The following is a 14,538-nucleotide window of genomic DNA, read 5'->3' as shown; positions in this document are numbered from 1 at the left end:
TTGAACTGTTGAATCTTATTGAGAACCACAAAGGTGAGTAAACTGTAAGTATGTACTTGATCAAAATCTTTATTTCCTTTGTTGGTTTGTCAGTAGAAATGTATAATCTCAGAATTCTATTGCACAGGTGAGCCAGCGAGATTTGCACATGTTACCTGGATGCATCGACGCTAAATCTGAGGAACATTGACCGGAAATACAGCTTCTGATATTTTATAGAGATAAGCTTGGTCTGTGCTAAATTGGGTCGGATTAATAACCTCAGAAGTTAATTGGCAGGATGGAAAACTTTCAAATTTGACAACAGGCAACTTCTCACAATAATGGGAGCAGTTTACCTATGTCGCCAGAGAATGTATTTGGACTCTTTGAGACACCATCTATGTGTTCGAAAAGAGCACGGAATGGAAGTTCGTTGAAATGTAGAAGACAAACAACCCACTGTAATGGCCTACCTATTCTTTCTTCTAGTTTCCGAATGATTCCACCTTTCCAACCTGTGTTCGTGTTGGTGCCATCAGCACCGACAACTTCTAGATGTTCCACATCAACTGAATTGTCTTGTAAATGTTGCCATATAGCTTGCGTCTTATCCTCAGCTGACCCGGAAGGAGAAGTGACGTGGCCAAAGTAATGACAACCGGTTCCGCTATAAGAGAAATATGTTCCTCTTTGACAGTGTCGCGGTAGTACTTTTCACCTTCGCTGACTTGTGTAAGTGTATTGTCTTTGCGGCCGTCAAAATACAGCCCATATACGGAGTCAATACTTTCGGTGTTCTGGAGCTTAACACCAACACTTTTTTTTGCCCGACTAATATTGCATTGTCAGTGACAAGCTAGCCTGATCCTCTGTTATCAAACCTGCTTTTTTTAGCATCCAGAAAAGCCGATGAAACAATCAAGGCCGCTGCTCTATCACTTACTCCAAATCTTTGGGCAGCTAAAGCAATGTGTTGTAATACTAGTGTGTTTTGTTTGGCTTTAGAGGATGGAAGAGAAAATTCATTATCAGCATCGTTTTTCGAAAAATCAATGTGCGACGCGCCTACATTGTTGTCGTCTGTATGAGAGTCTGGCTGATCTGAATGGTCACGTGTTCTAGCTGATACTTTTCTGGTAAGTGTTGATGTTGAATGACGTTTTGAAAGCTTTTCTTTACGTTCATTTTTCTTTGTAATCTTTTTTGTTTCAGGTAGATCAACACTTCCAATGCGACCAATTCTGGTGGTTCTCTGGTCCAAGAGAAATGGTTGTTCATTGATAGGAACTTTCCTTTCCTTTGGACAAGTGCAAGAAGAAAAATAAATGCATTTACAAGCAGCGATGTCAAATAATTTTCCGGCAGAAGAGACAAAGTCGTCTCTTTTAGAGCTCAAACCTATTGGGTTCCTTAAAAACATTTTTTTAAGAGTCAGAAATTTCTTATGGTATGTGGTGAGCATTTGTACAACTCTGGTGTGTGAAACTATCGGAATAGATGACTTTTTGAAAGTATTTTCAACCTTTTTTGCAACTATTTCTGTAACCTCTTTACTCCTAGGTTCATAGTTGTCGCCTCGGAGTCGCCCTATACCAAATCTTTCAAACTGATAACACAAAAGAACATCCTGGTAAGTAGGTAACTGGGACTGAGAGAGATTGTACGGATATATGCCAAACACAGGACATTTCTGTCTAAATTTAAATTTAGATACAGACATTTTGAGTTCTGTGATTTGTTGAGAGAATATAAGTGATAGCACCTGGCGAAATCAACGACAAGAGTGAAGGAACTCGATGAAAAAATATTTATGTGGAGACCAGTCCGAACGTGTCGTATGGCGCAGGGAAATGAATGTAAGTGATAGAACTCGGCGAAATCGCCGACAAGAGTTGAAAAAATATTTGTGTGGAGACCTATCCGAACGTGTCCTTTGGCGTAGGTGAATGAATGTGAGTGATAGCACTCGGCGAAATCAACGTCAAGAAGTGTGGCCGCAAGCCGATTTTCACCTTGCGCTGTGGCGCGCCGCATTTTCGCTCGTATCTCGGGAACGGTTCGTCCTACGGCCATGATCACGTACACCATTTCGGTAGCAAATGACGTGACAAATAACTTTTGTTTTATACATTTTGCCATGAGATGCGTATTTCAGGTGCAAGGTAGACAATTTCACGATTTTAGGCGAATTTCCGAAATTTCAAGGCCGAGGTTCGGGTTGAAGATGCAATCCGATCTCAAAACAAAAAGTTGCATTGGAATCAGAAAGTACTAAGGCAACTTTTCCGCACTATTAGAAATACCGAATCGAAAAAAGTCCGGAATCGACCCACCCTAACCTACATTCTCTATGTTAATATTATTACTAAGTATAAATTCTAGAAGTGACTCACCCCTCACGTTACAGTCCGTGCTGCCCCATTCCGTGTGGTGCGCATTGGCATCGCGACCTATGGTTAGGGGCAGATTGTTGGCCTTGCAGTGCTCAACCAGTTTAAGTATCCATAGGTGGGGTGCCGTGGCCGTCTCTCCCGGAAAATATACTGATGCGAGGACGAAGTCCGATCCTTCCTTGTCCTTTATCTGTACTGCCACCAGATCTTGCGTTAGAAACTCTGAAATACAGAAAAAATCTATATCGGCTCTAACGACTACACAGGAACGGGGTCTCTGGCTAGAGAGATCCCAGATTACCTTGCTCTTTCTTGAGTTGAGGCCTCTTACCTCTCCTCTGAACACCCAAGGTTCCTGGATTAAGATGATGCCCAGGTTATCCGAAATGAACCTCTTCACGATGACCGCCGAGGCTGTCGATGCGTGATGGAGGTTCACCTGAGCCACCTCTATGCCGGTACTGGAGATTATAGTACAGGTTCGACGAGAGACGGGTCCTCGTCCTCAATCCCTCCATCGACCTGCATCTCCAGCCCTTCCAGGAGCTCTTGGGTGGATGGCAACCTGCCTTCCTGCTCTTTGGGGATCTCGTTGCTGCTGTTCACTTCTGCCGTGGGGGTCGCAACCTGCCCAGCCGAAATTGTGTCGTTAGTGGGCTCTTCTCGCTCGCACGAAACCGCAGCGGCAGTCGCTTCATGCGCTGCTGGGCGGGTTACGGGTGGAGCTGGTGCTGCGGTCGTCTCCGTCGGAGGTTCCTGGCTCGTAGACGTGGCCTTGGGCCTCCATGGCCTCACGACGATCTTGCCGAAGCGGAAATTCAACCTGAATCCCTTCTGCCGGATGTACTTATATGACTCATCGTCCATCGTTATGTTGAGGTTCCACCCAGAACCCTCAACTTTGCTCTCTACGACCTTCCACGCCGAGGTACTTAAATCTTCGATCTGGTTCCTTACCAGATTGAGCGCGATGTCGTAGCCTTTGTCTGCGCTTCTTGGGAAGAACGCCACCATGTTGTGTAGCTGTGGAATCTCGTCTCCCCTTCTTACACACAGGGCCGGACCCTTCCAACCCTCTAGCCTTGGTATGATCCCTTGTAGCCAAGTGGCCGACTTTTCATTTTGGCAGTCAACCAGCAGCATGCCGCCCTTGAAGAATATGCCGTTAAAGGCGCCGGTGAAGCCTATGCCGACAGACAGAGCATCCACTATGCAGTCCTGGAGAGCCGTCAGTTGTTCGGATTCCTGGGCATCCGCCGGGTAGTTGCGGGGCAACACAGCCATCCGAATGCTGCTCATAACCTCTGCGTATTTACGGCTTGCGGTTGGCTGCTGGTTGGGGTTGGAGCGCCTTCCACTGGTTTCCTGTGGTTTGTCCTCTCTTACCCTCTTTGGTCTAGGTGGCTCCTGAGGTGTTATCTGGCACTCTTCCTCTTCTCCATTCTGGGTGCCTCTTGGGGCGCAGTCCTTGCTTCGCTCGGTTGGCACCTGTGCGCTGTGCATTGTTGGGAGAGGAGTTGTTCTCGCTGCTCCTACTCAGAGCCCGCTTTTCAGCTGACTCTGGTGTCATACCGTCCTCCAAGAATCTTAGGTACCACTTAAGAGTGGCTCCGCTCATTCCTGCTCTACGAGGATCGCCATGACCTCCTGGCTGTCCTGGCTCCGTGGAATGTTCCCTCGTTGCCTTCTCCGCTTTCGTTCACCCTTAGATTCCACTTTCGTGAAACCACCCTCCTCTCCGCAGTCGGTCTTGCTCGAGGGGGTTGCGGGGGCAGCATTTGCGCGCTTTACCGTGGTCTTCACTGACTTACCACGCTGTGCACTGCTGCAGGAGGGCACATCGTCGTCGTCCCGTGCGTGCTCCTCAAAGAGTGCTCGCTCTTCGGGCGACAGGACATCCAGGAAGCTAGACTTTTTCCTAGTTTCTGGGCCACTCTTGCTTGCAGTGCTACTGCTGCTGCTGCTTTTGTCCGTTGTTAAAATTGTTGTTGTTGTTGTTGCGGTTGTCGATGCTGTTTTTGCCGTTGTCGTTGCCGTTGTTGTTGCCGTTGTTTGTTTGTTGTTGTTAGTTGTTTTGTTATTTTGTTGTTCCATCTTTTTCTTACGACCGTTTGGCCCGTGTTGTGGGCCTCCCGGTCTAGTCTTCAATAAGGGGAATCTGAAAGTCCGCTGCGCCAGAGCCCCTTGACGCAGTAAGGCCACCGTTACTTCCCAATGTGGCCCGGTGTTGGGAAGGCTCCGTGCGAATACAGCCGAATTTACCTTCTGGCTGCAAATCATCCAATGGGCACGGGTCGCATAACACCCTGGATTAGGAGGTGGTAGCTCTTGGTTGCCGCGCACATGCGGCCTCTGCCATCCCCCAGGGGAGATGCTGAGCTGCGGTTTAAGCCCCTGCACCACGACAAGGTGCCTACCATTCGCAGAGGTTCGTTTGAAGTCTTACTTATCTAATTGGTAGCTCTTGGTTGCCGCGCACATGCGGCCTCTGCCATCCCCCAGGGGAGATGCTGAGCTGCCGTGCTGTGCTGCGGTTTAAGCCCCTGCACCACGACAAGGTGCCTACCATTCGCAGAGGTTCGTTTGAAGTCTTACTTATCTAATTCGATATATGTGTATGTACAGTAGGGTGGGTCGATTCCGGACTTTTTTCGATTCGGGATTTCTAATAGTGCAGAAAGGTTGCCTTAGTACTTCCTGATTCCAATACAACTTTTTGTTTTGAGATCGCATCTTCAACCCCAACTCCGGCCTTGAAATTTCGGAAATTCGCCTAAAATCGTGAAATTGTCTACCTAGCGCCTGAAATACGCATCTAATGGCAAAATGTATAAAACAAAAGTTATTTGCTACCGAAATGGTATATGTGATCATGGCCGTAGGACGAACCGTTCCCGAGATACGAGTGAAAATGCCACAGCGCAAGGTGAAAATCGGCTTGCGGCCACACTTCTTGACGTTGATTTCGCCGAGTGCTATCACTCACATTCATTCACCTACGCCAAAGGACATGTTCGGACAGGTCTCCACACAAATGTTTTCTCATCGAATTCCTTCACTCTTGTCGGTGATTTCTGGTGACAGAGGCATCTTCTAAAGTTATTGGCCCCCAATCTCGTGATCGTTTTATACGCTATACACTGAAATCTAGGCAACAAGTGCCAAAGTTTAGTACAAAATCTGATTTTATCAATAAATTTGACACAGATTCAGACTAAAACAAGCCTGACATATGGTTGGTTGGTTGGGTTGGGCTTGGGAGGAACACGAAGAGCAGCCACCTCCACGCGGTGGGTTCTGTGTGACCAATACAGGTTAGCTGAGAGCTGCGACAATTTTCACCTTGCGCTGTGGCGCGCCGCCTTTTCGCTCGTATCTCGGGAACGGTTCGTCCTACGGCGATGATCACTTCTACCATTTCGGTAGCAAATGACGTGACAAATAACTTTTGTTTGATACATTTTGCCATGAGATGCGTATTTCAGGCGCTAGGTAGACAATTTCACGATTTTGGGCGAATTTCCGAAATTTCAAGGCCGGAGTTGGGGTTGAAGATGCAATCCGATCTCAAAACAAAAAGTTGCATTGTAATCAGGAAGTACTAAGGCAACTTTTCCGCACTATTAGAAATCCCGAATCGAAAAAAGTTCGGAATCGACCCGCCCTAATGTACAGCACACCACATGGGATTGTTTTCAACTATACAATGCAATACATGTATGTGTGTGTGTTATTATACAATACAATTTATGTTGCATGGATTGGGTTGTTTTCAAGTGCACATGAATTATATGTTTTATGAAAGGAAAGATCATACGTTTTTTTTTTTTATTTTTAAAAATAAAATTGTATGTCTTTATTCTTTCAAGTTGGTCTTAAGACTAATTTTACAATAATTACATTCTTAAAATGAAACCTTCAATATTGATTAAAATAAGTAAATGTAAACAAAATTATATATGTAATCTTTTAATACTTTTCCAAGTATTAAATTCGATGCATTGACATTTATGTGGCTTAAGTACTTTTTAAGTGGACGTACAAATAATTCCTACATAATTGGTTATTTCTTTGACTTTTGCTTATAAAAGTAAAAGTAATAACGTTTCATGTAGTATTCTTAAATTTAAGTTCGGTGACATGAAATTTGAGCCACAATGTTTAAATACAATTTGTTTACATTGCAAGTTTTGTTGTATAATTTTTATGAAGTTTGCACTTGCATTTTCGTTATACATATTTATGTGAGTGTCAATTTAAATCAAACCAACAAATGAATAAATGTAATGTTGTTGGGTTGATTTAAGTATTTTCTTATGATTTCTTCTACGTTGGGGTTTGCATTACATATTGTTGTTTGTGGAACTATATATGTAACTCCTCCACCCCTAGACGAAGAATTCTCCTGAATTCTTTCTTTATTTCTTTTACAATGATTGCTCATTAATAGTATTGCAAAGAATATTAAAATTAATATTACCACTGTTGGTAGACTGTAGGGGTATTCTCTTGCTCTTGCAAGATTGCAGATTGCAAAAATACTACACCGAAATATACAAGGGCACGAGAGCACCCATTGCAGAATCTAGTGATATATGAGCGACTGATTCAGTCAATTTATTGTAAATAACTATTGTGCATGGCTATTGTGAATTGGCGCACCTTCTGCATGCATTTTTAACAAAAAAACTGTAACAAAACTTTATAATTTAAATAGAAATTATAAAATCTAATTAAAATTTACCTTTCTCAACAGTTTAACGACGTAATATGTCTTTATGTAAAATGGCAACTACAACAGGGTTGCAATTTTATTTTTGTGTGACATTGCACGCTAATATACATGGGTTTTGGTCTGACATATTTCACAGCCCTTGCAAATATTTTTATGCGTGTGTTTGTTGTTGTGCCGTTGGAAATCTGCAATGCTTGCACCGTGCACCAGGTTTTGCAAGAGCAAGAGAATACCCCTTGTATGTTATAACTTTATTGTTGTATTTTATTTCTTCTATTTCTTTTAGATTATGTTTCGACGTTAATTTTAATTCTTGTGGCATTAAAAGTAATATTTTGGATTGTGATAATATAATTCTATCAATAAACATTTTGTAATTATTTGAAAATTTTTGGTTTGCTAATTCTATTGAACAGTTGTATTTTATTATATTGGGTTGTCAAAAAAGGCTTGCGGTATTTTTATTGATTTTTTTTTTATTGAAATTAAAATGAATTTTTGATGACTCATGCCCAGCTCTTGACCGATGCTACGGCTGCTACTACGCCGGTCTCTTTCGACCAATTCAGCGATTTTATCGCAATTTTCGACGACAGGCTTTCCGGAGCGTAGCGCATCTTCGACCACCTCTACACCAGAACGAAAACGTTGAAACCATCGTTGTGCGGTGGAAATGGAAACTGTATCCATAAACTGCACAAATTTTATTGGCGGCTTGAGATGCATTTTTGCCTTTTTCGTAGTAGTACTGTAAAATATGCCGTATTTTCTCTTTATTTTGCTCCATGTTTGCGACGCTATAACTCACGAACGACTTAAAAGAAACGACAATCAATCAAACACGTGCTAGCGCGTGAAATGAGCTTTCCAAAAAGGTATAGCACGACCCGATGCGACGAATAAAACTAGAACTACGCGCTTTCAGCGCCAACTAGCGAAAATACCGCAAGACTTTTTTGACAACCTAATATAACTTATTCTTTAATTTTTCGTAAGTGGCTGTAATTCCACAGTGACCACTTTAATTTTTATGAAATAATGCAATCTGTTTTCTTAATTCTTCTTCGTTGTCAACATCTTTTCTAAATAAGAACATTTGACAATTTCACGTTAAGATTAGATGCAAATTCTTCTTCAATAATTTTATTTATGATCGCTAAGATGCGAATATATACCTACTTTTCCTCTACATATTTCCCTTGTAATAATGTCTCTGATTCCATTTTCTTCAATATCTCTTTGATCAATATAAATTCGTTTGTAATTGAATATAGATTCGATAGCGGTTTGTTTCTCCTCTATAATTATTATTTGCATTTTAAACCGGTTAACAATTTTATCTAATATTGGAATTTCAAATCCTGAATTTTCTTCTAGTGAATGGACACTTTCTGCTTCTACTGACATGCTGGTACCTTCATCCCCTTGGAAAATTTCCACGTGGGAAATAATGTCGTCATTTCTTATTCTGCTCAAAAATGTTTTTCCCTTTAATGTATTCTATGGAAAAATTATATTCGCTCAAACTCACTAACCATCTTTGAAGTCTTGGACTTATGTCCTTGCTATTAATGGTTGGTGGTCGCATTCCAAATCATATTGCCTACCAAAGACATAAGGCCTAAAATATTTCACGGCCCATACTATCGTTCTTTTTCGATAGTAACATAATTTGTTTCATGATTATTTAGTGTTCTTGATGCATATGCAATGGGGTGACCATTTAGAGACAGAATTTCCTATAAAATCCTGTTATTCCGCAAAGATGATTGAATGATTTTATTCTTTTTGTGGTACGAGTATTAGGTATCTTTAGGTTTTGTATGATTTTAACTTTGGCTGGATTTAGCTTAATTCCTTCTAATGTTAAAATGTGGCCCAAAAATTGAGTTTCTTTCGTGAGAAATTCACATTTGTCCACTTGTATTTTTTAACTTTGCTAGACTTAGGCCTTCGAATATTTGCTTTAAATTAGTTAAATGGTCTTCTAAAGAAGTGCCAAATACTAAAATATCGTCCATATATACGACGCATATTTTATTAATATGTTCGTTAAGGACTCTATTCATCAATCTTTGAAAAGTTGATGGGGCATTTTTTAATCCAAATGGCATTCGAATAAAGTCATAATGTCCAAATGGTGTTGAGAAGGCGGTTTTTCTTCTGTCTTTCTCTCTAACTGAGATTTGGTGAAAACCTTTGGTTAAATCCAGGGTGGTGAAGTACTGTGATCTACCTAGTTTGTCTAGGATTGAATTTAAGTTTGGAATTGGAAATTTGTCATCTACGGTAAATCCGTTTAATTTTCTGTAGTCGATGACAATTACATATATATTTCTTTTTCCCGGAATTGTCTACTTTTTTCTCTACAATCCACAAGGGACTATTGTAGGGTGAATTGCTTTCTTTAATTGTTTTCCGTTGTAGTATTTCTTCAATTTGGCATTTTATCTCTTCTCCATGAATTTGAGGATATCTATAAATTTTGGAGTATAAAGGCTTATAATTTGTTGTTATAATTTCATGCTGTACCTCATTGGTGCATGTCTTCGAAGTCATTGAGCAGCCTTAAGGTTGCTCGATATTCTTCTTTATTTAAATGGGAAAAATTTTATTTATCTTTTAGATAATTTTGTTTAGTATGCTCCAAATTGTTAATATTCTCTATGTATTGGGAATAATTAAATTCTTCAAAATAAATTTTATTATTTTCTTAAATTTTAACGTAGTTTTCCGCACAATTAATTTTTGCTTGTAAAGGTTTTGACCTATTATACCTGAAAATTTTGTGTTTGAAAAGTTCAATAGTTTCCACTGAAGGGTGCCAAAGCATCCAAATTCTTTTGGAAATGGTGTGGTTACTACACTTTTTATTTGATTTACCCCGTTTAAAGTTTTGTATTTTATAGCATATTTCATTGTTATAAGGCAACTAATTTTAGTTTTTCCTATCGTTATGTTTATTATGGGGAGTTTTGTTTCTGATGCGTTATTAAAAAATTTACTTCATTTTCCTCGAGTACACTTATTTCCATTGGTTCAGGTGTTAGTGTGATATTATTGTTGTTAGTGCTTCTACGCGAATATCTCGTATTATTGCTACTATTTCCTCTGCCGTAATTTTGTGTAAAATTGTGTGAATACTGTTAATTTCGTCGTGTATTAGTATTTTGTGTGTTTTGATAATTTTGGTTATACATATTGGTATTTGGTTTAATTCGTGTAACTGAGCTGTTCCTATTGTGTTTTGATTTGTGTGAAAATATTGCGTTTTATTCATAGTAAAATTTTGTTTGCTTAAGTATTTTCTGTGTGTAATACTCGTATGTATAGTTCTAGTGTCATCTAAAACTTTAATTTTAGAATATTTTTTTATAATATCATTAAGCGAACAATTTTCATTTAAATGTGATCTCATAGGTACATCACTTTTTTCAATTGTTTAAATGAGTTAAGCATCCGCCCACTCTACCCGGTAAAACTGGCGCACCTTAATAAAACAGCTCAGTTCACCGCAGCAGATGACACTAAAACAGAACTCACCACATCTGTACACCAACCCACTCCGCAAAAAGGATGGACAAAAAAAAGGAGACACTCTTCGTTACACACAGGTTGCATCAACACACATTCGCTTAGATACTGCGCCGCGTCAACACTACTACCTACTCCGATCACTCAGCGGTCCGGTTGACATCCTCCCCGCTCCGTATACGTGTACTCGGATTTCAAACAGAACATTATATTTTATATAAAATTTTTTATAACATTAAATAAACGTTAAATTATTTTACACTTGAAATACGTGCGCATTTTTATTTAACATCGCATTTTTATTTAACATTTTTTGGCAAGAAAATCGTTCATGGTCCTTCGAGCCTCAAAGGCACCAGTGGAGAAACAAAATCCACAAAACACATATAAATATATCTGTGCGGTGAACAAAACAAAATAGTGTGCATTGAAAAAAAGACAAAAAAAAAGTGCAGTGACCCTGCCAAAAAAACATATAAAGCATTGTTCACTTAAAATCTGTACGCACTCTAGGGGCCGCTGCTCCGTTATTTTAAAAATTCTCTGAGTAAAATCAGATGATCTGAGTACATAGTTAAAATACAGTTATGTATAGGAATTTTCAATGCCCTTGCTTATCAGTTGGCTTTTAAATGTGAAATGGAGTACGCTAATCGAAAATTAATAGTGAACGAATTTATAGCAAATCCGACATGGTCAGGTTCAAAAATTGGAAAAAAATTAAAATTGTCCAAAACAACAGTTTGTAGTGTAATTAAACGGTACAAAAATACTTTGAGCATAGAAAGAGCTAAAAAAATGTGTGTAAAAAGAGGAGCGCGGGACTTAGGATTAGTAAGGAAGATACTAACCTCAATTAAAAAAAATCCCGGGCTATCTGACAGTGATCGCGCCAAAAAATTCGGGACAAGTATAAGTACCGCCAGGCGAATACGTTTAAATGCTGGGCTAAATACATACCGTGCAATTAAGTACCCAAACAGATCTGACAAACAGAATATTTTGGCAAAAAAACGCGTACGACTTCTGTACAATCAGATTTTGACGAAGTTCAAAGGCTGTCTTGTAATGGATGACGAAACTTATGTCAAACTCGATTGCAATCAACTTCCTGGACAAAAGTTTTATGTTGCAAACAAGCGTGGGAATGTGGAAGCAAAATATAAATATAAAAAAATTGATAAATACGGTCAAAAAGTTATGATTTGGCAAGCAATATGCTCCTGTGGCCTTAAAAGTCGTACTTTCGTAACTTCGACCACAATGACATCGGATATTTATATAAAAGAGTGCCTCGAGAAAAGATTACTGCCGTTTATTCGACATCACAGAACTTCTGTAAAATTTTGGCCAGATTTGGCGAGCATACATTATTCTTCCACTGCCATGAAGTGGTATCAAAATAACAAGGTGGAAGTAATACCAAAAATCTTTAATCCGCCTAATTGTCCACAGCTTCGCCCAATAGAAAAATATTGGGCGATAGTAAAAAACAATTTGAGGAGAAGTGGTCGGGTAATAAAAAAATATGACTCAATGTTGCCTTTATGGAATAAACATGCAGCTAAAGTAACAAGAAAAACTGTTCGAAAGTTAATGTCCTCTATTAAAAAACATGCTCGCAACTTCCTACATAACAAAGTTGAATAATTATATCTTGTATTAAAATTAAAAGCTTAATAAATTCCCTTCTTTAACGTATTAAAATTTTTAGTTTCCGTTGTTTATCTTTTTAGTTATAGTAATATTTTTGCGTACAGATTTTAAGTGAACAATGCTTTACTTATATATGTACATATATATGTACATAATAAACAAAAAAAATGCGAAGAGAGTGGAGAAAGAAGGTGACAGAAACAAAAAAAAAGAATGCATTTATAAAATTAAACAAGCAAACAGTTTCAATAAACAAACAAAAAAAAAAACAACACATAAACCGGGCGTGGAATCGCGAAACTAAAAATACATACATACAAAAAAAACACTGGGCGCGAAACCCAGCAGTAAAACATACATACATACGAACAAACTAAACGCGCGCGAAAGCTAAATATAAAATATAAACTAACAAATTAAGCGGGCGCGAATCTAAAACAACATAAAATAAACAAAAAAACGCTAAACCAAATACAACCAACTGGAAGCGAAGGAGAAGGAGTTGACAACCGAGGCCCGGATAAACGCAGCAAATAAACGCACAAACAACATTACGAGGCATACCAGTTGGAAACAGTTTGTACAGGAGCACAGGAATTTTTCTACATGCACATAAATATATTTAGCCACATTATTCCCTCAAAGGAAACCACAGTGAGCGTATTATGTCCTTTATTAATTTAATATATGCACATATGTATGCCCGAAATTGCAGTGTTATTTAATATGAAACCTGTAATTAAAATCCGCTTTAACGGAAAAAAAGTTACCTACCTATTTAGCGCTTAAGGTAACGTATGTTAAAAATTATATATAAAAAGCATAAGAGCTTATCTTTGTGTTATCAAAACACCAAAAGCAACTAACATCCAAGCGATTACGAAAAATTTCCGGCAAACCCTTTTTGCTTAATAAAGCAGTAAGCGGGATTGTATATAATAAGCAAGCAAAGGAAAAATAGCAAGTCCTAAATAAAGTAAAAGACAAAAATATAAACAAAATAAATATAACTACATGTACATACATATATGCATATATATTTAGTGCAAACATATATTCCTCATCATTATACAAATAACATACATACATCAATATGTATGTATAATTGCCAAGCGCAAAATATATATTTATACTAGCTGACCCGGCGAACTTCGCCCCGCCCAATTTTTATTTTTTTTTGGAAGTCATAGACTCGTATAACTTTACCACAAATAATATAAACTTCAAACAACGCATTTTCATTTAATGTTTGTAGCGCCATCTACTGTAACATACCGCACTCAATACCGCTCTTAACGCCACCAACTGGTGGATAGCTCTTTGCTAATAATAAACAAATAATTTGCAATAAATAAATAATGCGACTATAAGGAGAGTTATAAACTATCCTATCTTTCAAGTTGGACCAAACTGCACACAGTGTTGAAAATTTCATTAAAATCGGTTCAGTAGTTTAGGAGTCCATCGAAAACTAACATCGTGACACCTGATTTTTATATATTAAGATATTCACATATTTCGACAATTACTATGTACAAGTGGATAGTTGCTTACGTATAAAATATACATTAGAGGAAAAACTTTTTCCAATTCCATTTCCAATCTCTCTCTCTTTTACGGAAAAATTAAATAATATTTACATATATTAAAAAAAAAATAACAACAAAATATACATACTTTGCAGGAACTATGCAAAATATATATTAACACATTTGTACATACACATATTATAAGTCCAGATTGGCAATTATACGGCAATACCTCTTGTTCTTTGGCAAACAAAAACAAGCAGGATTGCGTACAAAAAGTGAATTGATCTCTCTAACGAGCTCTCAATTACTTAAAACAAAAACAAACCGAACAGCAGGGATAATGGGATGCCCAACTTATTCCAGTGTGAGAGCGCCTCAAAATAAGCGTTTTTTATAACATTTTCCATTATGGCCAGATCGAACAAAATAAGAATTTTTGGGCATTTTAAATTAAAATACCCAACATTATTTACGATTGCAAATTATTATATATTGGACTTTTAATATATGGCGAAACTACTTAATTCCTTTTTTATGATTTTATGGTATTTTAAAACAACTGACTTTCGATCTTTCAATACTTAATAAGGTGAATTAAGCCTGTTAGTTCTCAATTAATAAATGTTTTTAATCAATCGTAAGAAAATTAATTCTATTATGCACAAAACGTTTCATGAAATATATTTAAATTTCGCATTTTCTTTGA

The 14,538-nt window shown here is 38.3% G+C and overlaps 2 protein-coding genes across 2 annotated transcripts in view; one reads left to right on the top strand and one right to left on the bottom strand.

Moving 5' to 3' along the window:
* LOC125779314 (uncharacterized) overlaps positions 1 to 14,538 on the top strand; it is a 280,552-nt gene that overhangs the window by 22,319 nt on the left and 243,695 nt on the right. The window lies entirely within an intron of this gene.
* LOC125779378 (uncharacterized) lies at positions 888 to 4,991 on the bottom strand. Its single transcript, XM_049460713.1, has 2 exons — positions 2,677 to 4,991; positions 888 to 2,597 (listed from the first exon to the last, which is right to left on the bottom strand). The coding sequence occupies exon 1, from the start codon at positions 3,876 to 3,878 to the stop codon at positions 2,844 to 2,846; it is 1,035 nt and encodes a 344-aa protein (XP_049316670.1). The 5' UTR covers positions 3,879 to 4,991; the 3' UTR covers positions 888 to 2,597; positions 2,677 to 2,843.

This window comes from Bactrocera dorsalis, chromosome 6, assembly GCF_023373825.1.
Source record: "Bactrocera dorsalis isolate Fly_Bdor chromosome 6, ASM2337382v1, whole genome shotgun sequence".
Taxonomy (NCBI): Eukaryota; Metazoa; Arthropoda; class Insecta; order Diptera; family Tephritidae; genus Bactrocera; species Bactrocera dorsalis.
The sequence above is the reverse complement of the archived record's forward strand: the minus strand, read 5'-3'. Positions and strand labels throughout refer to the sequence as shown.